A 26841-nucleotide genomic window follows, 5' to 3' on the forward strand; every position below is an offset into this window, starting at 1 on the left:
AGCGATTGTCCAGGTGTGGGGGAGAGAGAGGGAGGAGGCAGGGACTTGGTGTGATGACTAAAGAACAGTTTCTTTTGGAGGAGGTGAAAATGTCCTAAGATTGATTTTAGTGATGGTACACTTTAGTGAAGTACACTTTTGCAAATACCCTAAAACCCACTGAATTTTACATTTTAAGTGGTTGAATTGGTGGTATGTGAAATACATCTCAATAAAGCTGCCACAAAAATAGGAAAAACAACCCCAATGTACTCATCATTTTCTGAATCATATTTCATTTATTTGCCTACAGTTTAGAGACCCTAATTTCCAATTTTGATTTCTTTTAATTGCCAAAATTTTCATGTATGCTTAAAAACAAATCTTAGGCATAATTCTCCAACTTTGCTGAGAAGGTTGAGGGAAGCTTTAAAAATCCTAGTGACCACGTGTTACATATCAATTAAATCTGAGCATCTGAAGGCGGGAGTAGGGTCCAAGCAGCTCCAATCAATGTGCAATCAATGTGCTAGAAAGTTTGTGCCACACTTCTCAGATAATTTAATTATGTAAATTTGGGGAAAATATTGTAGTAGATTGTAATTCGCTAATCAAAAAACAAAACGAAGTTTTCGCGGAAAAAACATTTATATTTCTAAATCAAATAACAAGATTAAGTTGAACTACATTCGAGATAAAGGTTTTGAAAATTCGTCATTAAAGTTTTAAACAAATTTAATATTTAACTATTGAGCATCTAGATCGACAAATCGTGATATAAACCTCCGGGTCGGCAACACCCCCTCGAGACACAAAGACGGGGACGGCGGGCTCACCAGCCGGCACAAGCAGGGGCCTCGCCGGCCACGGGAGGCGCCCAGGCCCCGGGACGCGCGCCCTTTCCCCTGCGGCCGGGAAGGAGTCTCTCCAGGAAGCTGGTCAGGCAGCGCGGGCCGGGGCGATGGCTCGGGTGACTCCTGGGGTCATCCGCTTCCCTGCCGCGCAGAGGCGGAGTCCGACCAGCGGCGAGGGGACATGGGCCCGCGAGCGCGGCGCGCGCTGCCGCTGCTGCTGCTGCCGCTGCTGCTGGTGCGCATCGGGGTCCCGCAGGGGCCAGCGCCGCGTGAGTGCGGGGGCTGCGGCCACAGCGCGGGAGGGAGGGACAGCCGAGGGCCTCTCTCGGCTCCTGGGAGCTTGTGACCTCGAGAGCCTGTCCTGTCCGCAGCCCTGTCCCCGCTCTCCCGCCCAGACCCCGGGAGGGGACGCCCGCCCCGAAGTGTAGGCGGGGTCCCTCGGCCCGCGCGTCCCGCTCCGGGCCCCGCGTCTCTGCCCGGGTGGCGTTTGGAGCCCCGCTCCCTCCCGACCGTGGCACTTCGGAGTAAACCTCGTAGCTCCCTCCTGGGCCGACCGCGGCCTGCGGGTCCGCGGCTCGGACTTACTGTCCTAAGGCCGGTGGCTCCCGTTTCGTGCGGTCATCTCAGAACAGGAAGCTCTCACCTCTCGACCTCGGCCAGGGCGTCCGCCCGGTGTTTCCGCGCCAGGGCGCAGCGCAGATTGGCGGTCGCCGGCGGAGGGACCCTGCGGGGCGCGGGCCGGGGGATTCTTCCACGCCAGGCCGCCTGGTTCTCTGTCGGAAATACAGGGCACTTTGTAACGATCGAGCCCAATCCGGTGGAACGCATCGCTTTCATCTCGGCTTTGCTGATTCGTTATATGTGGCATGATTAACAGGACTTTTTCTAAAGGATGCCAAAGTAGTGAACAATATTTTAGCAATGGAGTCAGTTTGAAACCACATTTAGTTCTGTGGTTTTGACTGCCATTGTGCCTTTGGAAATAGGAACTATTAATAGGTTCCTGTTAAACTGGCCTCAGGTTAAATAGCTCTTAGGTCACAAAGAATGCAAGCAATTTGGTTTTCTGATGTTAAATTCGATACTTACACCCCTACTCTTAGCTCCTAGTGACTACCCAGTTACCTGACTGGGCACTCATCGCAGCAGGTTACCTACCTTATCACATGTTGGGGAGCTACTAGGCTATTGTACCTGCATTTCACAGACACAGGATTGAGGGGTGGACCGCTTACAGGTAACTTTTTTCAGTGGTACACAGAAAGCCTATGTCTCCACTTTATACCTTTGATTCCTCAACAGCGTTGCGCATTATTGGTTGAATAATAGAATTTGAAGTTGAACAGAAATATTCATTGTTCAGAAGCATAGAAAGAATCCCAACCCTGTGTTGTGCTGTTTTAGACCCAAGCGGAGAGCAAGAAACAAAGTTGTTTTCTGTTTTTGTTTTTGTTTTCCCTTGGTTCTGGGGAGGGAATGGGGACCTTGCGCTACTGCAGAGCCACACCGCCAACCCTGGAACTCAGTCTTTGCCCTCTGTTATTTCCCACTGGATGGGGGTTGGGGATGGTAATAAACAAATGAGCAGAAAAATACAGGACACTGGGCAGCTGCTGGGTCTGTGAAGATGTGAAGCAGGGAGGTCAGGCCAGCCTCTCTGTCACTCTGACATTCGAACACAGACCTGAAAACAATAAGGGTGACACTGATGGAGACTGATGAGGAGCAGAGTTTCCCAGGAAACCGAGTGGGCCTGGCAAGCTGGTGAAGCAGGTTTTCTCAACCTACTCAACATTGTGTTGTTAGTGGAGGGAACTGTTATGGGCGCAGTGGAACATTTTGCTATTGTCTATTCAGAACATGCCACTAGGAGGACCCCCAAACCCCCGCTGTGACCACCAAAAGTCTCCATATATTACCAAGTGTCCCCGAGAGACAAAATCTCCTCACAGAACCACTGGGAAGAAGGAAGAGCAAGGAGTACAGGGCCACATAGGTCATGGTCTCAGACAGGACCACAGGCAAGGTTGTGTGGCCCTGCTAGACTGGGGTGTGAACTTCAGCTGACGACATGACCCATGGCTCGTTTTTGAAGGTCACTTTGGCTGCTGTGTGGAAAGCAGGAGAACATCCAGGAAGCCATACGCTGCTGGAGGCCAGAAATGATGGAATGTATTTTGAAGGAAGTTGTTAAAGGATCTATGCATGGCATGAAAGAGCCAATTCAACAGAGACCCTGTTCTTTACTTATTTTACTTTATGTTAATTTAATTGGCGTGAGGAATGCAATGAGTGCTGAGGCTGTTTCTGAGATGGTGAAGGCAGAGGAAAGCAGTTTTGGGGGGAAATCAAGAGTCTGATTTTGGACACAAGTTTGAGACTCCAATCAGGCATCTATGTAGTAAAAAGTCCCACTAAAGTGAGTTCCTGGGGTCTCCGTTCTAGTAAGCTCTGAGCAATTACCCTAAGCTTAACCACCAGGGCTGCAGACGCCTTAGGAGTTGCAGAGACTCTTGGCTCTGGGAAATGGCCCAGGTGTGGGAGTGGGATGAAGGTTGGCAGCCTTGTGCAGCAGAGGGAGCCAGCTGCACCAGGGAGAGCAGCCAGGGCTGCCTGACTGAGGGGAGGTGGGCATTCTCTCTCCCTAGGGTCAGGACCAGATGCAGCTGGTGGCATGTGTCGCCCCTGCCTCCCTCCCATTCCTCCCTGCCACCCACCTGAAGGCCTATTGCTTTGTCTCCAGGGTCCCACTCTCTGCACTACCTCTTCATGGGCGCTTCAGAGATGGACCTCGGGCTGCCTTTGTTTGAGGCTTTGGGCTATGTGGACGACCAGTTGTTTGTGTTCTACAATCATGAGAGTCGCCGTGCTGAAGCCAGAGCCCCTTGGGTCCAGGGCAGGACCTCGAGTCAGCTGTGGCTGCAGCTGAGTCAGGGCCTGAAAGGCTGGGACCACATGTTCACGGTGGACTTCTGGACCATCATGGACAACCACAACCACAGCAAGGGTACGTGGAAGGGGCAGAGTCTTTACCATCTCAGGAATGCATCTGGTGGAAGAAACTAGAAGGCAGGGGAGAGGAAGGGGGTTTTCATACTGAGATGACTGGGTCCTTGGGAATGGTTAGGACAGGAATCTTCTCCTTTGGTTTTGGTAACAAGACTGGGGGTTTTGCCAGAGTCCCACACCCTGCAGGTGATCCTGGGCTGTGAGGTGCAAGCGGACAACAGCACCAGGGGGTTCTGGAAATATGGGTACGATGGGCAGGACCACCTGGAATTCTGTCTGGACACACTGGACTGGAGAGCAGCAGAGCCCAGGGCCTGGGCCACCAAGCTGGAGTGGGAAGTGCACCAGATTCGGGCTAAGCAGAACAAGGCCTACCTTGAGAGGGACTGTCCCCAGCAGCTGCGGCAGCTCTTGGAACTGGGGAGAGGCATTCTGGACCAGCAAGGTATGCTGGAAACACCCACCTGCCCCACACTCTAGAGATGGAAGGAGGGCACAGAAGGCAGGGGATTTCAGAGGAGTCAAGGTTATGAATCTCTCAAAGTTCTGGAAAGTGCTTTCCCAATCCTAGGGTCTCCACCTTATAATTGAGGTAGGTGATGCTGCCATGAGTCAATGGTTTTAGCTATTTTCCTTATGTACATGGCTAAAGAGGAAGTATCTGTGGTTTCATGGATTCCAGGGCAAGAAAATACCAAGTGGGTGGCCTATCAGAGCGGCGGGGTCTTCTGGAGGTCAAAGTTGTTTTCGTAAAACATGTCAAATACAACAACCTGCCTATCTTATAAGACCCTTTCTTACAAGAATGCATGCAGGGTCAACCCAGATGAATGGGTAGTCTGTATTCAGTGATTTTTGATCCACATAAAGGATCCGTCTGTCAGAACTGAGGACCTGGGTAACAGGTGTGTGTGTGTACATAGTAGATGGGAGATCAGGCTGATATACATCTAACTGTTCTCCAAATGTCACTGCCTCAGAGCTAAACCCTGGAAACCATTTCAGAGCAAAGGGTGTCCCTGCTGCACTGTTCTGCCTGAGGGGTGTGTCCCTCCATCCACCCTTGGAGGGAATTGAAAGCTCCAGTCTTGCTGGCAGGATGGAAGTCCCCTCTCCTCATCCTTCCTCTTTCTGTCAAGTGCCTCCATGGTTGAAGGTGACTCGTCGCGTGGCCTCTGCAGTGACCATTCTGCAGTGTCAGGCTCTGAACTTCTACCCCCAGAACATCACCATGCGGTGGCTGAAGGACAGTCAGCCACTGGATGCTAAGGAGGCTGAGCCTAAGGATGTGCTGCCCAACGGGGATGGCACCTACCAGGGCTGGGTGGCCGTGGCCGTGCCCCCTGGGGCAGAGCAGAGGTACACCTGCCAGGTGGAGCACCCGGGCCTGGGTCAGCCCCTCACAGCCACCTGGGGTAAGGTGCCAGCCGGGGACACCTGCTGTGGGGAAGGGCTGGTCCCTGTGGCATCGAGGGGAGGGTCTGCTCTGGTCAAGATGCTCATCACCAGCTTGAACTTGCCTCTACTCTTTCAGCGCCCTCCGCACCCAGCGCCCTGGTGGTTGGGGTCGCCAGTGGAATCACGGCTTGTGTCCTTATCTTCTTTATTGGAACTTTGCTCCGAATCTTAATGAAGAAGTATGCTTCACGTGAGTAGGGAGAGGAGGAAGTGTCCTTGGGGCCTCCAACCCCAGGACACCCTAGCCCTGCAGGAAACAGGGCAGGGGGAAGCCCCATCATTGGGAACCCTTTCCCCCTCTTACTTCTTTGGAGGCACCAACACCTCCAAATTCTCTGGAAGCAGGAAGGGAATTAACGTTCTTGATTCAACACACATCCTTTGAGCACCTACCGTTTTAGAAGTGCTGTTTAAGTAACGGCTGGGGCTTGGAGGCTAAGGAAGCCATTGTGGCTATTGTCACCTCCCAAGTCCTGCAGGGAATGAAATTGATCATAAGTACAGTCGAGGACAACCCCTGCAGCCCCAGCAGGTATGCTGCAAATGCTTCAGGGTGTCAGAGGACAGATGGCGTCACCTAGGGTTAAGAATGGCTCTGGACCTGAGGAGGGGGATCTTTAGATGAGGCTGAGGATCAGAGGGCTCTGCACAGCTGAGCAACCATGCAAGGGGACCCTGTGAGGCCTGGGGGAGGTGAGTACTGTACCTTGCCGCTGGGTTTGCATTCCTGTCTGTTACCAGTTCCACCCTCCGAACTTCCATGGTGTGGGGAAATGACGAGCAGGCAGAAATCAGCTCATGCAGAGTCCTGGGCCCTATGCAGCCATGACCACTGGGGAGTCAGTGAAGGGACACGGCAAGGAGGACCATGCTTTCCCTATGACAAATGGGTCGATGGAGGCATCAAGGGGGAAGGAGACCAGTCAGAGGGCCAATAAACAATTCCAGACTGGAGATGACAGTGCTTGGAACCCAGTGCCCTGGGCACAAGTGACCAGGGATGAGATGGGTGGATGAGGAAGGCGAGGGACAGGGAAGAGGCGGAGCGCTGCCGAGGTCTGTGCTGCCTGTCCCTTGGGGCTCTTGTCTTCACAGGAGGGGCCGCGAGGGACTACGTCTTAGCGGACTGTGAGTGAGGCTCAGCCTGCAGACCTCTTGCAGGGAGGAGACACCCTGGACACAAAGCCGGGGCACCCTCGCGGACTTCTCAGGGCTTCAGGAAGAGTTGGACCTGCCGAACAGAAAGTGCCTGAAGAGCTCTCTGCTCCTCGCTTTCCCTGTTCACTTTCCCAGGAGTTTTCTCCACGTCTCTGAGTTTCTGCAAGACTGCAACCCTGGGCTGTGACCTGTCCCCGAGAGCTGAGTCCCATAAATCTCAGGCTGCACGTGGAGGCTCCCTTCATCTCCTCTGGCCTCTGACCCCACAGACCTGTCATCTCACCTCCTATATGTGGAACAGGGCTCCTTACAGTTTGGGGACTCATGGTTCATTTTAACGCCTGAGAAAAGCCTGGCCCTTTCCCCGGGAACGTGTGCATTTGTAGTCTTGTCAGAATTTTGCACTCAGCTCTTTGCATCCAGGACCCACGCAGCTTTCCTCTGAATCCTCTTTATTATCCAGGATCTGTCACCACACCCTGGTTTCGTATCATCAAAGGGTGATCTAGGACACTGTGCAGCTGTGAAGGCTGTGCACTGCACCACCAAGGAGGCGCCTCTCCTGGAAAAGGATGGCGGTCTGTGTGCAGGGTGATACTTTTCAGCAGGCGGGAGGGACATACGTGGGAGGCGATTGAGGACAGCTACCTTTTTCTAATTTGCACAAAGATGTCCTATAGGTTTTCAAAGATAAAGGACAGCTGCATTTGTGATGCTTGTCTAATATGCTGAATCTAAAGTGCCTTCTCTCCTGGTCTTGGTAAAGAGAATCGTGAAAAGGTTGATCATAGTAATGATCATGAGGCTGACACTTATTTTTCAAAAGTGCTGGGTGTCCCTCTACCCACATGCATTATTGCATGCAATTCTCATAATAACTCTATGGCATAGGTAGTGCTATTCCCCCCATCCTGCCTTTTAGACGAAGAAAGTGAAGTATAGAGCATCTTGCAGTTTGCCAGGGATGGAGATGCCTTTCAGACTCAGTCTGTCTGGCTGTTTGATCCATCACCCTCCACTACATTCAGGTGGTTGAGATGAGCAGAGAACACAGAGAAGAAGAGGCTTCTCTCTTGTTTCATTGCATTTCTTCTCAGTGAGCTTGACCCAAATGGAGGGAAACGCCATCTAACCATCTCCTGACCCTCAGCTGTCAGGTCTCCTTTCCAAATCCCAAAGGGCCCAAAAGGTGGTCACTCACTCCTCTGGTGTTCCCTCTGCCTTCTCTTTAGTCCCCACAGGAGGAATGTGATTGGTGGGGTCAGCTGGTGACTGTGCTGGGCTTTGTAGTGTCTGCCCTCAGCCATTGCCTCAGATTCAGAATTCCAATGTCATTTCCCTCGACAAACTGCAACAGTATTTCCTACTGCAAGCTGGTAGAATGGAAGCTACTGGGCGACTTGCAGGATACCCAGGCATCCACCAGGGACTGCTGGGATTCTGGTTCTCATCCCCAGTTATGCACATCCTAAAAGCTAACCTCACCAGGCCACTTAGGAATTTCTGGGAAAGTGATTCATCTGACCATGTTCGAGAGTTATGTACCTACATGTCCATATATCTTCATCCGGATGCCATGGGCTTACTTTTGGCACTGTATACATTTGGCTGCAATGTATACATATGGCTACTTGTGGTATGGCACTGTGGGAAGACAAGTGCCTCAGAAAACCAAAAAACTCAAAAGTTTGTTGATAGACATTGAATTGGAGTAGAAATCTCAACTTTTTTTAAAAAAGTCTTTATTTTTTTTCTGGTTATGAAAGTTATATAGAAGAAAGTAAAATTGGACTCATTGTAGAGAACTTGAAAATAAAATTAAAGCTATAATTTCATAAACCACTGAAAAACTCTATTAACAACTCAATTATTACCTTTTGCTATTGCTGCCCTAAAGTATATGAATTAACAAACATATATTTTAATAAGCTTACGATTGTGTTATGTGTTATGATTTTACTAAATGTTCTTGTCCATCTTATGCATATAATCAACAGTTCATGTAGGAGACATTTACAATGTTTTTAATGTTTTTTACATTTTGTTGCATGGAATATTTTCATTAAACTGTGGCAGCTGAAATGATTGTTTTTATTCACTGTAGGGACCTTATCATCTAATCATAAGATATTGGTTATTTTACCTTCAAACCCATCACAACTCCGAATGTCATGCTAAACTCCAAGTAGAATGCCAGAGGGCACCTTTAATCATACCTCCTGAATGAATGTCACCTTTGATTCTGCAGCGGCTAGTTTTGTACTTGTTTTGTTTCACTCAGGCTGAAATTTCAAGAAACACACTACTCTGCACAAGAATACATGGATTCATCATCAGCAATTGTGGCCTGTTAATTTTTTTCTACCATAGAAATGATAAATCTCCATTTTCTTTCAATGTTTCTTAGTTTAATTTTTCTGGCCTTTGTTTACCAACTTTTCAGGCTAACTACATTAGAAAAATTGAAGTCCTACGTCTTACTTTTTTTTTTTTTTTAATTTGTTGGTTTTAGATATACATGACAGTATAGAGGGCATTTTGACTTACTATATAGAAATGGAGTACAGCCCATTCCAATTAGGATCCCATTCTTGTGGTTGTACACAATATGGAGTTACACGTGTCATGTATTCATTTATGAGCAAAGGAAGTTATTTCCAGGAGGGGAAGAATAGAAGACCTAGATCTTAAATTCTTAAAATCTTTTCATCTCTGACAAAAACTCAGGTTGGGAGCCAGGAGAATGGCGCCACCTGGTGGCCATGGTAACAGTATTGCGGTGTCATGGGACTCTGAAGGGCCCAGGAGGCTGAGGGTGGAGGGTTGAAAAGGGCCTGTGCAAGAGATGCTGGCAGAGAAAAGAGCCTAGAAATTAGGGCAAATAAATAGTTAACCAGCTGTCACAGCAGCTGGAATCCCAGTGACTGTAAGCTGTGCCAGTCGGTGAGAGGCCTGGAGAACCACCAGGTCATCTGAGTCAAGTTCAGTGACTCAGTGGTGCCTGGCGAGCCTCAGTTCTCAAGATGTATTAACATGTAATGGTGCCGAGAGTACTGTAGGTATTGTATAATACACACACTTAAAAGCAGACCTTTCTGTAAAATGCCAAACCTTCTTATGCGGTTGCTTATAAACTGCCATTTGTTTCTAACTACACTCTGGCTGAGTAATGACTGTCCCGCCAATTTGCATGGCTTTAAGCATGGAGATGTTCACCTGTGGGCGGGTATTGTCATTTCAACCCTGTAGACATTGGGTCATAATTTGTACAATATTAAAGTATTTTGTAGGACAATTGTACTGCAGAGCCCGGCTGCTTCAGTATGTCCGGGCTGCATGGCATACATGCTCACTATTCTGTACCTTAGTAGTTGTTTAAGTTGTGCAAGATACATGTGGTGTATCTTGAGTAGATACTTCTCTAGCGTCTGTTTTTTGCCCAAATGTATTTTCATCCTCAGTAGAGCCTCTTGTGGCATGGATGCCTTCTAAAACTATTTTTTTATGCTAGTTCTTTTTACTTACTACATATCAGCCTTTGTTCTGAACATTTATTTAATTCCTCCAAAGAACCCTGTGAGGAAGGACATATTGTTATTCTGTTACCCTTATTTTGATTTTACGGAAACCAAGGCACAGAGAGGTTAGGTAACTTGCTGAAGCCTACAGAGGTAGAAGTGGTGTGCTGGGATTTTAATCCAATGATTCTGTCTCAGAGTCAAGCTCACAATCACTACACAACACTTACCTTTGCATCCAGAAAACATGTGCAGCAATGTTACTGTCCTCTCGGTATACGACCCCAACCATTCATCTGCTGCTGGGTAGCAGCACCTCTGATGCTTTTGACCTGGAGGAAGGAATTAGTTTTAATATTTCAAAACTTACTGTAGCCCTATAATTTTATCAGAAATATTTCAAAACATTTTTCAGGTGTATTTTTTTAATTTAAGAACTTTTTTTCTGTAAAAAAATTCCCACCTGTTGGATTCATATTTCCATTTATTCTCTGTGTCATTTCCATCTACTTTTTGTGTCATTCAAACCAATGATGAATATAAGAAATATTGAGATGGATAGTACTGAAGCCCCTGCAAATCAATTTTACCTACCAGATTTGTGGGTAAACTTGTTATTATTTCTGAAAAGTGGAATTATAGGTTTTGCTTCTAAGATTCTGAAAAGAATTGTGGAATCTTCAATGCACTCTTTAGAAGGTAAGCATCAATATTTGTATAGTCTCCTTAGGTAACTTTACTCTGTGGGTCAATGGAATGTCCTAGGTCCATTCCTTAAGCTGAGTTGCTGCAGTTGACATTGATAAAACAGTCAGTAACCAACTTCAGCACTGCCCAAAGAGCTTGGCCACCTGCACAGGACCATCTTTTTAATGGACTTAACAATTGATGGTCTTTCTTTTGTCTAAATTTGAGCAAAAGCAAATGCAAAATTCTTTTTTTGGGCTTTATGTGTATGTGATTAAGAACATATTCAAGAGAATTTTGAAAATTCAAGAGAATTTTGAAAATAAAATCTATTTGCAACCACGTTTATAAAATTTTGAAACAATATTTAAGAGAGGATAAAGTTAGAAATTTGCTGTCCAAATAACTTTTTTAAAAAACAGTTCAAAAGCAAGTGTGGTGGTGCACACCTATAATTCCAACAGCTCTGGAGCCTGAGGCAAAAAGATCGAAAGCTCAAAGCCAGCCTCAGCAAAAATGGGGGCTAAGCAACCCAGTGAGATCCTGTGTCTAAATAAAATTCAAAATAGGGTTGGGGATGTTGCTCGGTGGTCCAGTGCCTCTAAGCTCAATCCCCGGTACCAGGAAAAAAAGTCAAAAAACTATAGTTTAATCAAAGGCGGTACTTTCTGGAATGCATGTCAGGACACAAAATTACCATGTTGTATGCACTATAATTTTATTTTCATGAATTATAAAGCACATAGAGATGCAGAGTTGTATGAATGACCTGGGTCCTTGTACTTTTTCTCTGCGACATTTGACCTTCAGCCTTAGCTAAATCGGCTAAGGGTGTGTGATGGGGAGTCAGGAATCTAAAACCTTTCAATCTGGGGACAGAAGATAACCACCTAATGATATAAGTGTTAACAAACCATATAACCCGGAGAGTTCCCCTGCCCTCCCTGCGTCTCCTCTCCCACTGCATCTCTTCTTCTTTCATGTGAGCAGGTCTGAGGCTATCATACCTTCTATATCTCAGGTCATGGTCTCATGCTAAGAACCCACTATCGGTAATTATTAACTGGATTGGGTGGTGAGGTGGGCAATGTGCCTGTTTACGTTTTTAGACAAGAGTAATTCTCCTTCACCTGTAATTCCAATGGTTCAGAGGCCCAGGCAGAGGATCATAAATTCAAAGCTAGCCTCAGCAATTTAATGAGGCCCTAAGCAACTTAGTAAGATCTCTCTTAAAATAAAAATTATCAAGATCTGAAGATGTAGCTCAATTGTTAAGCACCCTCTGGGTTCAATCCTCAGTATCAATTTGTGTGTGTGTGTGTGTGTGTGTGTGTGTGTGCGCGCGCGCGTGTGTGTGTGTGTGAGAGAGAGAGAGAGAGAGAGAGAGAGAGAGAGAAAATTTCCAATATCCACATCAGGAAGCTAAGTAGAAACTTGGTTTGAGAATCTCTTCAAACCATATTCAGACCTATTTTTTATCCCCCACCTTTTTTTGTTGTTGTTGTTTTTGTTTTCTTAGCGTGATTAGCCTTGTTTTAACATCAATAATCTTATCAAAGAACTACCAGGAAGGAATTTGTAGGCTGTATAATGACCTTAATCAAGTATTAGCCTAGTACTTCAATTAATCCCCAACTCTACAAAATGTATGTTCCTTTGTCTCTAAAGAAAGCCTGAGCAAGTTGAAAGTGGATGAATGCAGGCAGAAAGGGAAGCCTGTTTAGAATTGCAGGGAGATCAGGCAGGCTCGGCAGGCCAGGGAGAGGGAAGAGGGGCAACTGATCACCCAGGTCTTAGCTCTGTTCCCGATTCAGACTTTTGAAAAAAAAAAAAAAAAAAAGTCAACAAACTTTGGACCCAAGGTAGGAGGTAGGAAGTAGGGAGGGAAAAGTGAAAGAAGTTTGCATTTATGTCTTAATTTGCAGTTATTTGTCTACCTTGTCGTCTTCCCAAGCACAGAAAGAGAAGGTAAGTGTAGAGTTTTGTCATGGCCAGCCTTAAACTTTGTCCAGCACAGAGACAATCAAAATGTATTGGTTTGCTGGAAATATTAGCAGTAGTGGAGGTAAAGTCCATCGGCATAAGAATCCGTTCTATTTTAGATGTCATTTCTACTCACACCCAAGGAACCATTACCTAACGTAAACGTAAGTACGTGAAAATAAAAAGAAACGTGGACTGGGAGTCCTCTCAGCGACACTGACCTAATAAGATCACTTCCAATTTACAGAAACGCAAAGAAAGACGGAATCTTGCGATACAAAACAGAAGTAAGGCTTTTCAGCCCAATGGAATCGGCCCCGCTCGTTCCAGCCGCCCAACGAAAAGCTAGGTTTCACGGGCCAATCAGAACACTGCGGCCTTAATGGCGCATTCTCCTTGCTCCACCCCCCGTGACCTAATTTGGAAAACCCCACCTAACGTGTGTGGTTTTCAATCAGGTCCGCAGGAGTAGTATTTAAAAGGCTTGTCAGGCCCGTTTCGCTACTGCTCGCAGCCATGTCCGGTCGCGGCAAAGGAGGCAAAGGCCTGGGCAAGGGCGGCGCCAAGCGCCACCGCAAGGTGTTGCGTGACAACATCCAGGGCATCACCAAGCCCGCCATCCGCCGCCTGGCCCGCCGCGGCGGCGTCAAGCGCATCTCCGGCCTCATCTACGAGGAGACGCGCGGGGTGCTCAAGGTCTTCCTGGAGAACGTGATCCGTGACGCCGTCACCTATACGGAGCACGCCAAGCGCAAGACGGTCACGGCCATGGACGTGGTCTACGCGCTCAAGCGCCAGGGCCGCACGCTCTACGGCTTCGGCGGCTGAGTTTCTGCTTTCTCGGTAGCTTACGTCGTCTATAAACAAAGGCCCTTTTCAGGGCCGCCCACGAGTTCGTATAAAAGAGCTGACCTAGCTTTAGCATTGGTATTTTATAAATTGTATCCCGAGACGTACTGTCCTGGCTAAAGTGAGGTCCTCTAATGTACACCAGGGCTAGAAGAACGCTTAGTGGTTGTTAACTTTGCTTTTAACGACCTATGCAAAACGTTGGAAAACGGAAACAGTAACGCGTTGGGAACCCAGTGTTGAAACCTGGGGCTGCTGGTTGAGGCACCATTCTTCATCCCGTCTGGGCTCACTGCCCTGTCAGGCAAGTGAGGCACATTCTTGGACCATTCTCATAATTCCAACCTCTTAGGAACACAGTGTCCATCATCTTCAAGCCTGGCAGTGACTGGAATTGGTTAGCAACAAATGGAAATCTGTTAGGTCATGTTCCATTTAGGGCACATTTTTTCCAAAAGGCCTAATCATACAAATGTCAAGAGAGGACCTAGTGAGCCATGGAGAATATGCTGGAATGTCAAGTCACACAATGCATAGTTTTGTACCAGGCTTTGTTTAGTAACACCTGAAACCAAGGTCCCAAATAAATGAACATTAGTATAAGTATATGACAGTTATGTAAAAATGGTAAATCACAAATAAAGGAAAAATGAAAAAATTTAAAAAGGTACTTCAGTTTGCACCCTGTTGTACTAATACAATTTTTTGTGACAGGAAAGTTGAATTCTGGCCCTAACAACTACAGTCACATAAAGATTTGAGGTAACATTTATGGTTACCTCAAGTTATCTCTGTGAACTGTTCTGCAGCCTCATAAATAAGATGTATTAAAATATTAAGATCACATTCCTAGTAGACAAAGTTTTAAAATACGTTATGAAACAAGTGGTTTGTTGATATAGCAATCTCAGCATAAACACTATTTTTACATCCTTGCAACAACTGTACTCTGAAAGTATTTTGTGTTTAACCATCTCACACAGGAAATCCTAGACTTTAGAGGTTAATGGAAAAAAAGGTTAAATTTTTCCCTACCCCCCAATCCTGGGGCACCATGATTCATATCTATTCAGTCTATGGACACCAGGGAAACCCTAACTGGAATGATACCATATAAAATAATAAACAAGACAGCATTGAATAGTGAAAAAATACATAGAAATTAAGCATGTTTCTGTGCTGACATATCACTCAGTTCTCCAGTCCAATAATTCTAGAATAGCACACACATAACCAGCCCTTTTCTACCACAAACCCTACTATAGCCCAAATTTTGAGATGGTCAATACCCAAGACTTAAGAACATCTGTACTTCTGCAGATGTCATGTGATGCAGACCAACTTGGCTTCATCTCACTACTGCAACTCCCTTGGTTAGTACAGCATAAGCATTAACTACTTTTACATTTTCCAGTGTCAAGCCATTTTAAAAATTTGGGTGGCTCTTAAAAGAGCCGTTGGGTTCTTAGAAAATCAGCTTATTTAAGCTCTTCACTTCTTTGAAGCCGCCTTCCTAGGGTTGGCCTTCTGCAGGGCCAACTTGGGCTTCCCAGCCTTGGGCTTCCCTGCTCTGGCCTTGGCAGGGCTCTTCCGCGGCTGAATGCCCTTGGCCCCTTTGGCCTTCTTCCCACTCCCTGGAGCTTTCTTAGGTGTAGTCCTGGGCTTCTTGCTTCCCTTATTGGCTTTGGCACCCTTAGGGGACCTTGAGTCCCTCGATAGGACCAGCTTCTTAGCCTTGGCAGAAGCAGGTTTTCTGACCTTGCCCTTGGTGGTTTCAGGAGCAGCCTTTCTGCTGAGCTTGAAAGAGCCAGAGGCACCAGTACCCCTAGTCTGCACCAAAACACCCTTGCCCACCAGACTCTTGAGAGCCAACTTGATGCGACTGTTATTCTTCTCCACATCATAGCCGGCAGCCGCCAGGGCCTTCTTGAGCGCAGCCAAGGACACACCTGCACGCTCCTGAGACTCGGAAAGAGCCTCGGTGATCAACTTGGACACTGAGGAACTCCTGGCCTTGTGACCTGCACCTGTCAGGCCGACTGCCTTCTTCCCCCGCTTTTTGGCAGGCGGCTTCTCCATTGTGCCTGGAACAGGATCAGTGGGAGCTGCAGGAGCTGTTTCGGACATAGCAGAACCAAGAAACAGGACCTATCAAGCAGCTACAAGTGTGAAATGTGGCGGGGCCTCAGGGCCTTATATAGGGCAGGGCGCGCTGTGATTGGTGCATCTCTCAGGCACCGCCCCCGCCCCTCGGAGGAGGAGCATTTGTGTTTGTTTTACCATGAAAAGTTGCATCCCACAAAACTGGAGGGTAGCAAATCACCCAGGTTCCACCGCAGGATGGTTCCTAGAGACGCGGATTTCATATATCTTTTAACTTTTCAGTGACAAATGACCCTATGTGGCAAATGTCTTGGAGAAAGCCCTCGATTCTCCGTCAAATTCAAGAGAAAGAACCAAACTTCCTCTTTTCCTTGTTAATTCAAAAGAAATTTCTACTAGAAAATGTATTTCCTCTCTTCCCAATGGCCCTCCATATGTGTAGCTTCTAATTGGTGAAGAGAAGAAATTATTCATGCCCCGATTTTTATTGAAAATTATTTATATATGTGAAGGAAGTAACACAGATGTCTTAGCTGCATCACTGAAGAGTTAGAGAATGTGGAATTATCTAAAAACTGCAGGGTATGTCCTTATTTAGTCAAGGATCATCAAATAAAACACAATTCACAGGTATGAGGGTGATCTGTGATTAAAACCATCTCCCAGTTCCTGGAACTTTATAGAAGACAGCGAGGAAGCAAGGGTCTCACAAAATCAGACCACCCTCATGACTAGTGTCCTCCACTGAGTTTTTTGTCCTTTGTTAATTCAATACCCCCCCTTCTGGTCCCAGATAAACACAGTCCTTGCCCCCAATTAACTATAAATGAAGAGACAGGGACCCTGGTCTGAAGGCCCAGTGGAAACTGCAGACCCAATCTCTAAGACTGGACTGGCAGGTGCGGTTGCAAATGTGTTGGGAAAGTGTCCCTGAAAGAAGGTCCAGTAGCAGCTCTGAGCTTCTCTCCGCAGGCACCAGGACTCTTGGTTTATAAATATTTTTCTATAAGGCTTTCTCAGCTTCATTTTTTTGAGCACTCTATGCTTTCACATCTGTTTGGTTTCTCTGACCCTCCATGATCCCTGAGCTTTTGTGCCATTGTCAGTGACTTATGGATCAGGATGTGGATCAGGCTGATCCTTATAGTTACAGGTTGACAGAAGGTATCATTCCATTGCTTTAAAAGCAACAAAGAATTGATGAATTTAGGAAATTCTTACATTGCATAACAAACCCAGTTAAGGAACCATATTCATATTTTATCTTAGCTGAAAATGTAACATGGAAACAAGTCCACACACATGCACACACCCACATCTCCTGTCCTCTACCGGCTGTAAAAAAAAAAAAAAAAAAAATTACGATTCAGGACTGGTGTTGTAGCTCAGTGGTAGACACTTGCCTAGCATGTGTGAGGCACTGGGTTCGATCCTCAGCACCACATACAAATAAATGAATAAAATCAAGGTCTATCAACATCTAGAAATTTTTTAAAATCATTCATGTATGATATAGATATGTAATCTACATTCCCAAAAAATAGGAATCAAAAGTCAGAGACAACTAATTACATAACTAATGAATCCATAGATTATACATTCATAAAAATTGTGTTTCTAACCAGTTATCTAAAAAATTATATATCAATAATGTATAAAATTTGCTCTATATGTAATTTATTGTGTGTACATATTCATATTCCTATAGATTGCTATCTCACATTATATATAATGAATAGGAGATACTAGTTTTTTTTTTTTTTAATGTTTCTCTTTTCACAAATTTCTACATGAATATTTAACACTCTTATACTCAGGGGAAAAACAAAAACAAAAACCTAGTGCGGCAGCCAGGAGCTTATCCATCCTTCCTTGACTGTTAAAGGTCCCTTCATTTTTCTTTTCCCAGTGTCACTCATTTTCATTGTTTTGTGAGATGAAACAGTGTCCAGCAGGGTGGAGAGATGTCTAGTGGCTGGTTGTTCCTCCTGTGAAAAGAAAGAAATTGGCTGGTTCAGTGCTGTGCCTCAGACATCTGTTATTGTACTTGACTCTGAGAACAGTGATGATTTGGCAACTGGCATTCACCGGATGCCTTCTCTGTGCCAGGCACAGTTTAAAGCACTTCCTGGATGCCAGTGCATTTGGTCATTGCCACAGCCTTATGAGATTACCTACTGTCACTCTTCCTGCTCAGAGACGAGGACAGTAAGACACAGGGAGGCTGAGTCTGCGCAGCACAGCTGTAGGATGGTGGACCTCTGCAGTAAGCCTGTACTCTGCAGCACTCTAGTCTGCACTTGAATGAAGAATGTGGCCAAGTCAATGACCTGGAACTTCTATTTGATTAGAGACTTGAAGGATAGGAATTTTTCAGGTGAAATAAGGAACTAGGGGTTTTCAAAATGAGACTTAGTGACATGAGCCTGGGGTGGGGATGGTCTCAGTGGGTACATCAGCTTGGCCAAGTGCATGCAGAAAGCCCTCAAGTGAGGACAGTGGGAGTCCATGCGGGGGCTTCCACATGGGGAGCTGCTAAGAGTGTGCAGAAGCCTCCTTCTCTCAAGTACTCATTCATATGAGCACCTGTCAGAGGAAGTCACTCCCATGTCCCCCACTTCCATCTTCCTTTCAAATATGTATAGTCAAAAGAAAAATATATCCAGTGGAAAGTTCCCAAATAAATGCTTAGTGTTTCTTGTTGTGTTATATAACATATTTTCCTTCTTCTCTTTACGAGAAAATAAGGCAGATCTCATTTTATGTTCTCTGGGTGTCCAAACCCAGAGCAGCGTAATGCATGCAGGGATTGCATAAGAGAAGCTCCCAGTAATTCCTGAGGGCTGACACAGTAGTCTGGCAGGGAGATGTAGGTTTCTGTGACAAGTGTCCCACATTCATATAACCTGATTGCTTGTAACTTGACTCATACTGTACCCAGGTCATCACTTCACTTTGGAAAGACAGAAACTTTTGTTACATCTTTTGCATATACTAATGAAAAAGTAGCCAGTCACATTTAGATAGTTTTGAACAAAGATCTGGCTGGAAGCAGAGCCTGTGGTAGTGAGGGTGGACATGAATGGAGCAAACCTCTCTCTGGCTGGTAAAGGGTACCACAACCCTCGGCGATCTCTCTTAATTCCAGGGGTGAACTCTGATGTCACCATAGTGCATTTGATAGACACGGTCTCACTTCCAGTCTTAACAAATACCACACAGGTTCTCCTAACACCTTAGAAAGGGCGCCTGATTTAAGGACTGTGCTGGGAGGGAGGCACAGCTCTCCCTCCCTGTGCTCACACCCCCTGACACACACCCTTCCAGTCTCACACCTTCAGTGGAGGCATGGAAATGGTCCTCTGAACAGTTCAGAGACAGAACCAAGAAGGCTTTATTCCTCCTCTTTTCTCATGGCTGGTTGAGCCCTTGGGCCTTCCTTATGCTCTCTTGCTAACATTGTGTTGCCTGAAGATGAACTGAATTGATACAATAAGACACTGAGAACAGTGCCCGACACACACCAAGTACTACAACACTGTTAACTACTGGGGGCCATTAGACATTTGCATTGATGTTAATAAGGGCATTATCAGACCTGTGACCTTGCCTGGCCCCCCTTTCCCTGTCCCACATTTCCCTTCCCCTGAAAGGCATCCCTTTCTTGCATCCTATGCAATCACTCCAGGTAACTATTGCTGACTGTCTTCCCCAGCTGAGATGTAAGTCCAATAAGGGCAGCAACTCTGTCCTTTCCCAAGGAGACGGGCCTGGAGGTGACTCCTTAGCAGGTGAAGGACCGAGAGAACCAGACGCGGGTCCTTCAGGACAAGGGACAATTGGAAGAAGCCCCTTCTTGGATCATCCCAAAACTTGAGCTATACTCAGTCTGTGCTGGATGTCGTCACTGCCTCAGGAGAAGCCATTATGAGGCCTTTTAATAGAAACAGAAAAGGAAGAGGAAGAGGAAAGGGATAGAACAGGGAGAACAAAGAACTGGACATGATGACAGACTCTGCTTGCTCTTCCTCCACTACATTCTGCTTGTTTCTCTGCATGGACTCACAGCCAATCTGAAGTCTGAATTTTCTTGTTTCCCTGGCAGGGAGGTGGGGTCGAGACTGAGTCTGGCCAAGCAAGATGGACAGGAATGACAGGTGCCACTCCTAGGCCAGGTCATGACAATCTCTCTCACAGAGGCATTTTTCTTTCTTCCGTCTGCTGGCCTGATTCTTAGTCTCCAGCAGAGATCTCTGAGACCAAAGGATGCCCCAAGGGATGCAATGGGAGAAGATTGAGGGAGGAGCTCCACCCCTCACCACTGTGGGACATCATATAATGGAATAATGCGCTTCCGTGGTGTTTAACCACTAAGTTTCAAGGGTCTATTTAATACAACAGCAAGTATAGCTTACCTTGCTTTGATCTGTGGTTTATCTGTGGAAGCAAACTCAACATTGCCTTTTGCACTAGCACGGACACCTGGCACACCTAGACCCTAATGCCATATCTGCTCTCCTCTGTAATGATAAACAAATGCTATCCCCCTGCAAACCTCAAGCTCTGCAAAGCTTCTGGAATGTTAGCTGGCTCTGTTTAGACCCAGGCATCAAGGTCTGTGCTCAGTACTTGTTCCCTTGGTTAAACAGTGGATTACCCCACCCCTACAGTCCTCACCCCCAACCCTGCTCCTTGTTGGATTTTCTTTTTTTTCCTCCATGACACTCAATTTCTAGTAGACCACATATTTGACTTACTATGTTTTTCTGCCTTACTCCACTAGAGTCCTAGTTTCCTGAGGGCAGTGATTTTGACTTTGTTCACTGGCATATGCACACATGTCAAACAGTGCTTGAGAGATAATCATTGTTCAAAAATATATTGAATAAATTAATTCCATTGTTTTTGTGCATCTGCTGTTTACCACACTCAGGGACAGACCCTAAGGATATTGTGGTAATAAAATCAGAATTCACAAGTCTTGGCATTTAGGTGAAAATTGTGCAAAAGTTGCACAGAGCAGTGGGAGAGAGAGATGCTACCAGGGTAGGGAGGTGGTGGTCAGAGACACTTGCAGGGAAGGCAGTGGCCAAGCAGATGACTGCAGAAAGGGAGGGAGAAAGCTCAAAAAAGGAAACCAGGAAAAGCGGATGTGGGCGTGCATATTTGGCTCCAGCATAGGGAGCAGGAGAGCAGGAGAGGTCCCAGGGAAGAGGTAGGGGCAGAGCCTGCCAAGTCTTGTTTCTCAGGTGTTTGAGGATCCTGAAGGCAACAAAAGCTCTTTCAAGCCAGTAGCAGGACACCTCTGAGGTCCCAACTCACAGTCAAGCAGGTGGGAGGCGCCTCACCCCTTCTCCTCACTTCCAGTTGACTGAAATTCCCTCTGCCTTCAGGATCTATGGGGCCAAGTTCTGTCTCTGCCTCTCAAGAGTCTGGATTCCTGAGCACACTCTTCAAGCATGCTGCAAAGGCCTGGCCCTGCTGCTTTCTGGGCACAGGCATCTTTGATTCCATCTGAGGCTAGAAAGTTTCCTCCATGCAGAATCTCAGACCCCGCATCATTTCTGTACAATTATTAATTTTTTTACTTTATATATTTTTTAATTTCTAAAAATATATTTAATTCAGTGCACTAAATTCCAAATGTTTCTTTAAAATCTAGTACCCAAGGCCCATTACCTCCATTGTTTAAGAATGTTTAACAATAGAACTGAAAATTTATTGAAAATTAAAATTTTCAGTATTTTCTATTTTGTTCTATTGCTGAATTTGAGCATATAATAGATTTTAAAAAACCTGAAAGAAAAATTAAGGCCAAGAATAAAGAAAGAAAGGTGATTAGAGGAGAAAGACATTATAAATGTTTATGCTTATTGCTCTTGGACCCAATTCTTTAACTGTTGGAGAAACTGAATGGCCAGATGATTAGCCTAGGTTTGCAAATGATGAGGTCAAGATTTTGCCTCAGGGTTGCCTCCCAGGTAGGGTTATTTCCTCAAAATGAGATAAGTCTATCATCTCTGCTACTTTGTCCCTTTGAGCCAGCAGCAGGGAGATCTAACCAAGGGCACTAACATCAACAGTGAGATAAAGTCAGATTTTTCTGTGGATTATTCTGCAAATAGCTCATTGGATGACAAGGCCACCCTGAGTGTTTAAATGATTCAGCCACAGTTCAATTTTCGTTCTTCCTACCTTCTGAGGTGAGAAGTAGCAAGAAAGGACCTTTCTCCAGATTCACTTCCTTTTTAAAATTTATAATCAACCCACAGGACTTGAGGACATGCCAAGCTAAATGATAAATTCAAAGAATTTAGTCAAAGCTCAGAATGTCTTGCAGGAAAGGTCACACACAGACAGCTGTGTACTCTGCCCAACTTAATTTTATACCTGGTCATCCAGTATTATGCAAGATAAAGTTTGAGAAAAACTAATTTTAATGCCTTTTTAATTGAAGATTACTGGGATTGTTTGATAAAGTGGCAAATCTATACCCCTTCCAAATCAGGAAGATTCAAGACGATTGTTGTTTTTATATGCTTAGAAATATGTCTCAAGAGATAATTATATATACTCTGGGAAAATACACTTTCTTTTAAACCTATTGGGAAAACACAATGCAATTAGTTGACATTTTTGTAGCAAATAATTTGTAAAATTCTTCACATTCATGATAGACTAACTCCTACCAAGATCTCCAATCATAAACTGCCTAAAGTCCTTTTAGTAAAAAGATGGTTAAAAATAAAATTTGTAACGATTGCAGATACATAACTTTGTATGCAATAAAGATCTTTAATCTTTAGAATCTTCTGGAGGTAGATCTATTACCTTCCTCTTTAGGACACAGATGAACACACTAAGCCACAGAGAGATTAAATGACTTCCTTCTTCAAAGTCTCAGTGCTAACAAAGAATGGGCCGAGTCAAACTTGGAGATTGTCTCCAGAGGCTTTTACTTTTTTTAATAATGGAATAATGTTCTGTAGTCATTTTATTGGCATACCATTTCTGGAATAAGTGTTATTTTCATTTCATTTAATTCTCACCTGTCTTTTTAAGTAGGTAATCGTAAGCATCCTACAGTCTCAACTTGGTTGACTTTGTCAAACAATTAACTCAAGGACATCTAGTTAATTATTAGCACACCTTTAGTTGTGTGCAAGTTATATCAAACAATAGGCTGTTTTCAACCAGCAAAGTTAAAACAAAAAAATTACATAATACAGGAGAGAAAAAACCTGAAGATTGTCTAAAAATAGGATATTGTGCTAGGGCATTATTTTCAAGAGCTCATTGTGAATAGTCTGTTCTTGCATTGATCAAGAAGGACTTTTTTTTTTCCCATTGTTGGGGATGGAACCCCAAGCTCTCTACTAGGCAAACACTATACACTGAGCTACACTACTACCCTCCGAGAAGGACATTCAAAGCAATTTTTATAATCAATTATAATTAGGTATTCTCTGAAAACTCTCACATTAAACTAATTATTTTAGCATTCCACTTTTCCTTATGGTGTGGAGAAAAAAAAAAAAAAATGCTCATTGCTCAATGGCTCTTATGGAAGATCCAGAAATAGTTTTGTTTTGTTGTTGTTGTTATTTTGGTGTACTAGGTATTTTAACCGTTTTATTACTTTGAATTTAGGGTAGGTAAAAATAAAGTTATCAGAGAAAACTGACTATATTAGGATGCAACATAAATAATGGGTATATAAAAAAAAAGCTTGCAGTCTTATTTTAGAGTGATGATATATATTAAATTGAATTTATTACACTACAAAACAGTACCAACTTTCTTAAAAATAAACAAACTAAAGCGTCATTATCTAGTATGCATATTTGTTTCTTCTGCAGCTATAGAACCTGGTTGCATCAGAGCCCTTTGTATTAACCACAGCCCTTCAGCAGAGCAGGCAAATTGTGTTCACAGGTGAAGAACTGACAGGCAGTCACCCAAAACGCACCTGGTTCTCAGGTTCTCAGGGCCCACACACTAGGTCACATAGCCATCCTTTTACAAATCCAAAGTGACAAAGGCAAACATAATTCTTAATTCTCCTAAGGCAACCATAGTTCTTAAACCTGTTGATCAATGGTAATATAAACTGTGTAAAAATAGCAGACTACATTGAGTAAACTTTTCAGCAAATTGTATTATGTGTTCTCAAAGTTAGAAATTGTAAGGATGCAAAACTCAGGTAGTAATTTATTCAATATTCATCTAAGTTCTTAAAGTTATCATAGAATGTAAATTCACCTTTTAAACTGACATAGTGAGTCCTTCTAATTTCTAACTTTCTAAAAATCAATCTCCTTTAAAATGGACATTGTGATTTAATTTAGTCCAGTGCATGTTTTAATTCAAAAATTATAAATAAAATATTTACTCATTTAACCAATAAACCAAGTGGGGAAAAAAATGAGTAAATTCACATTAATTATGTTAACAAAATAAACCCTAAGCTTCTGTGCACTAACTGAACGTTATTTTTATATTATGCTGTTAAAAATAACCATCTTACACCAAATTAAGCTTGAGTTTATTCATAAGGTAATTTTGATTAGAAATGCGATTTTCCCTATAAATATATTTACCAACTATTAAATTTTTCATTATTTAAAAGTTTTGCATTTTCTTATACCCTGTTTAACTAAGACCACTAATGAAACTGTTAAAACTGTTACAGTCGAAGAGGTAACACCTTTAAAACATCTTTTTGAAAAAACTGGGAATTCTTAAGTTGATATGGCCCTGGCTTATTACATTCTTCCAGGTGTCAGAAAACTGCAGATATCATAGAGTGCTTAAGTAACATCGTAACTACAATCACATATTTTCTCTAAGATGCAAAAGTCTGTTCTTTGTACTAACTTACAAAGATCCTCATGCTTAAGGGAAGGTGTAATTTCGCAACGCATAAAAAAGCCTACCGTTCTGGAAAGGGTAGGCAGACCCAATGGAACCCGCCTGTGCCAACTCCATTCGCTTCTCCGTTCCCTCCCGCTCTCCCTAGTACTTGACTGCAGCCGCACTCGGAGCTGGCCTGTCCTAAACTGCAATTTCTATCTAGACAGCCTGTGGCCACTATGTAGCTTTTGTTTCAATGCTCAAAACACCAGACCAATGGCGGCAGAGTGGAGCACTAGCATTCAGACAAAAGATTGGCTCCAGTCTACCAATCAAATCTCGGTATACTTAAGTGTCAGGAGCAGTGTTTACTGCCTTAATCCCTACAAAGACAATGTGGACTCTTGAAACCACTTTGACCATTTCGATTTGAGCCAGATTGTTTAATCCCCAGCGAAAGTTAGTGTTGTCCAGAGCTCTTTTTGTGGGTATGTGGGTGGCTCTTAAAAGAGCCTTTGGGGTTAGGTGTAAAAACGCTTACTTGGCAAGTTCACTTGGAGCTGGTGTACTTGGTGACGGCCTTGGTGCCCTCGGACACGGCGTGCTTGGCCAGCTCCCCGGGCAGCAGCAGGCGCACGGCTGTCTGGATCTCCCGCGACGTGATGGTGGAGCGCTTGTTGTAGTGCGCCAGGCGCGACGCCTCACCCGCGATGCGCTCGAAGATGTCGTTGACAAACGAGTTCATGATGCCCATGGCCTTGGACGAGATGCCGGTGTCGGGGTGTACTTGCTTCAGCACCTTGTAGACGTAGACCGAGTAGCTCTCCTTGCGGCTGCGCTTGCGCTTCTTGCCATCCTTCTTCTGCGCCTTAGTGACCGCCTTCTTGGAGCCCTTCTTCGGGGCGGGAGCGGACTTCGCTGGCTCAGGCATTTTAAAGCCTCAAAACAGCAGAAATATAATGAAAGTGTGAAGCAGATTTCTGCTATTTATAGGGCATTTATGCTAATGAGGGATGCAGAGCAAGTCTTACCTAATTGGAAGACAAATGGCAGGGTTGTCATCCAGGGGCAGAACTATGCAAATGAGGTATGGAAATACAGTTTTTCTATTGGTTTCTTAAATCTTGCTTATTCTAGCCAATCAGAGAGTCGGATTTACTAGCCAGGAAATGGCTATAAAAGCAGGCCTGTTCTACATACTTCCTGGCTCTATTTGTTTTTGTCAGAACCTAGTTTCGTTGTGTTGGTGTCTTGAGTGTGCTGACTTGCGATGTCTGGTCGTGGTAAACAGGGCGGCAAGGCGCGCGCCAAGGCGAAATCTCGCTCTTCTCGCGCCGGGCTGCAGTTCCCGGTGGGCCGGGTGCACCGCCTGCTGCGCAAGGGCAACTACGCAGAGCGGGTCGGGGCCGGCGCGCCGGTCTACCTTGCGGCGGTGCTGGAGTACCTGACCGCGGAGATCCTGGAGCTGGCGGGCAACGCGGCCCGCGACAACAAGAAGACGCGCATCATCCCGCGCCACCTGCAGCTGGCCATCCGCAACGACGAGGAGCTCAACAAGCTGCTGGGCCGCGTGACCATCGCGCAGGGCGGTGTCCTGCCCAACATCCAGGCCGTGCTGCTGCCCAAGAAGACCGAGAGCCACCACAAAGCTAAGGGCAAGTGATCTGACCGACATCTGAGCTTCCGGAAACGTTATCAAACCCAAAGGCTCTTTTCAGAGCCCCCCCCACTTTTTCAAAGAAAGAGCTGATAACTAGTTGTACTCTACTCTAGTGTAACTCAAACTTATTCTTCTTTTAGTTTGGGAGGGAAAGCAAAAACTGGTCACAGGTAGGAAACAAAACTATTTAACAAAACCGTTTGTACGTACTTAGACATATTTTATCTCACCACACCATTTATAAGATGTTGTGACTGACAAATTGAACCTAACATCTTAAGAGGAGAAGTAGATGATCTGCAAGCTTCCTATTCCCTTAACTACTTGAAGGTGCTTGAAGCCATACTTAAGCAGAACCACAACATCTCCCTCCTGTCATATAAATTGTGTGTACTATACCAATAGTTTTGTGCTCCTAAGCTAAAACAGCCTGATAGGCAAGTAAGTGCTTTTAGTAACTATTTTAAGAAGCTCTCGAATTTCCAGTATGTGTAACGAAGCTACTCTCCCCACAAGAACCGCTGCTTGGTCCTGCTTTCCTAGGTTCTTGGGCTCTTCAAGTTTGCGGGAGGATGATAATTTTGCTTTGAATGGGAGTGCGTGCGCAGGGAAGCCCAGCAGGGTCAAGGCTTGCCCAGACCTGGGCTCCAGGACTAGCCAAGCATAGGAGCAACATATTCAAGGCTCCTGGAGCTCCGATGAAGCATTTCGAGAGTGGTTCCCTTTTCCG

General features: G+C 45.0%; 5 protein-coding genes across 8 annotated transcripts; 3 read left to right on the forward strand and 2 right to left on the reverse strand.

The window, feature by feature from the left end:
• Positions 1-877: 877 nt before the first annotated feature.
• Hfe (homeostatic iron regulator) lies at positions 878-8189 on the forward strand. Of its 4 annotated transcripts, none has more exons than XM_047557271.1 (6): positions 878-1102; positions 3577-3840; positions 4012-4287; positions 4823-5201; positions 5377-5490; positions 6396-8189. In XM_047557271.1, the coding sequence occupies exons 1-6, from the start codon at positions 1015-1017 to the stop codon at positions 6430-6432; spliced, it is 1158 nt and encodes a 385-aa protein (XP_047413227.1). In that variant the 5' UTR covers positions 878-1014; the 3' UTR covers positions 6433-8189. The 4 variants fall into 4 exon arrangements, with proteins under 4 accessions (XP_047413227.1, XP_047413226.1, XP_047413229.1 ...); XM_047557270.1 differs by having other exon boundaries at positions 885-1102; positions 4823-5257; XM_047557273.1 differs by having other exon boundaries at positions 889-1102; positions 4982-5257.
• Positions 8190-13156: 4967 nt separating this feature from the next.
• Positions 13157-14108, forward strand: LOC124988111 (histone H4). The gene has a single exon (XM_047557296.1). It carries the CDS (start codon positions 13163-13165, stop codon positions 13472-13474), a length of 312 nt encoding a protein of 103 aa, XP_047413252.1. The 5' UTR covers positions 13157-13162; the 3' UTR covers positions 13475-14108.
• Positions 13590-17166, reverse strand: H1-6 (H1.6 linker histone, cluster member). Its single transcript, XM_047557278.1, has one exon. The coding sequence runs from the start codon at positions 15620-15622 to the stop codon at positions 14987-14989; it is 636 nt and encodes a 211-aa protein (XP_047413234.1). The 5' UTR covers positions 15623-17166; the 3' UTR covers positions 13590-14986.
• Positions 17167-17278: 112 nt separating this feature from the next.
• On the reverse strand, positions 17279-25413 carry LOC124988102 (histone H2B type 1-C/E/F/G/I). Its single transcript, XM_047557287.1, has 2 exons — positions 24993-25413; positions 17279-17586 (listed from the first exon to the last, which is right to left on the reverse strand). The coding sequence occupies exon 1, from the start codon at positions 25380-25382 to the stop codon at positions 25002-25004; it is 381 nt and encodes a 126-aa protein (XP_047413243.1). The 5' UTR covers positions 25383-25413; the 3' UTR covers positions 17279-17586; positions 24993-25001.
• Positions 25414-25685: 272 nt separating this feature from the next.
• Positions 25686-26173, forward strand: LOC124988098 (histone H2A type 1-C). The gene has a single exon (XM_047557282.1). The coding sequence runs from the start codon at positions 25722-25724 to the stop codon at positions 26112-26114; it is 393 nt and encodes a 130-aa protein (XP_047413238.1). The 5' UTR covers positions 25686-25721; the 3' UTR covers positions 26115-26173.
• Positions 26174-26841: the final 668 nt, after the last annotated feature.

The sequence above is a fragment of the Sciurus carolinensis genome, chromosome 7 (assembly GCF_902686445.1).
Source record: "Sciurus carolinensis chromosome 7, mSciCar1.2, whole genome shotgun sequence".
Taxonomy (NCBI): Eukaryota; Metazoa; Chordata; class Mammalia; order Rodentia; family Sciuridae; genus Sciurus; species Sciurus carolinensis.

Excerpts from the sequence above, each read along its gene's own strand:
- LOC124988102 (XM_047557287.1), bottom strand. The coding sequence starts at position 25,382 with ATGCCTGAGCCAGCGAAGTCCGCTCCCGCCCCGAAGAAGGGCTCCAAG.
- LOC124988111 (XM_047557296.1), top strand. The coding sequence starts at position 13,163 with ATGTCCGGTCGCGGCAAAGGAGGCAAAGGCCTGGGCAAGGGCGGCGCC.
- Hfe (XM_047557270.1), top strand. The coding sequence starts at position 1,015 with ATGGGCCCGCGAGCGCGGCGCGCGCTGCCGCTGCTGCTGCTGCCGCTG. Across the intron at positions 1,103-3,576 it reads CCCGCAGGGGCCAGCGCCGC|GGTCCCACTCTCTGCACTAC; the intron begins GTGAGTGCGGGG and ends CTTTGTCTCCAG. Across the intron at positions 5,258-5,376 it reads GCCCCTCACAGCCACCTGGG|CGCCCTCCGCACCCAGCGCC; the intron begins GTAAGGTGCCAG and ends CTACTCTTTCAG.
- LOC124988098 (XM_047557282.1), top strand. The coding sequence starts at position 25,722 with ATGTCTGGTCGTGGTAAACAGGGCGGCAAGGCGCGCGCCAAGGCGAAA.
- H1-6 (XM_047557278.1), bottom strand. The coding sequence starts at position 15,622 with ATGTCCGAAACAGCTCCTGCAGCTCCCACTGATCCTGTTCCAGGCACA.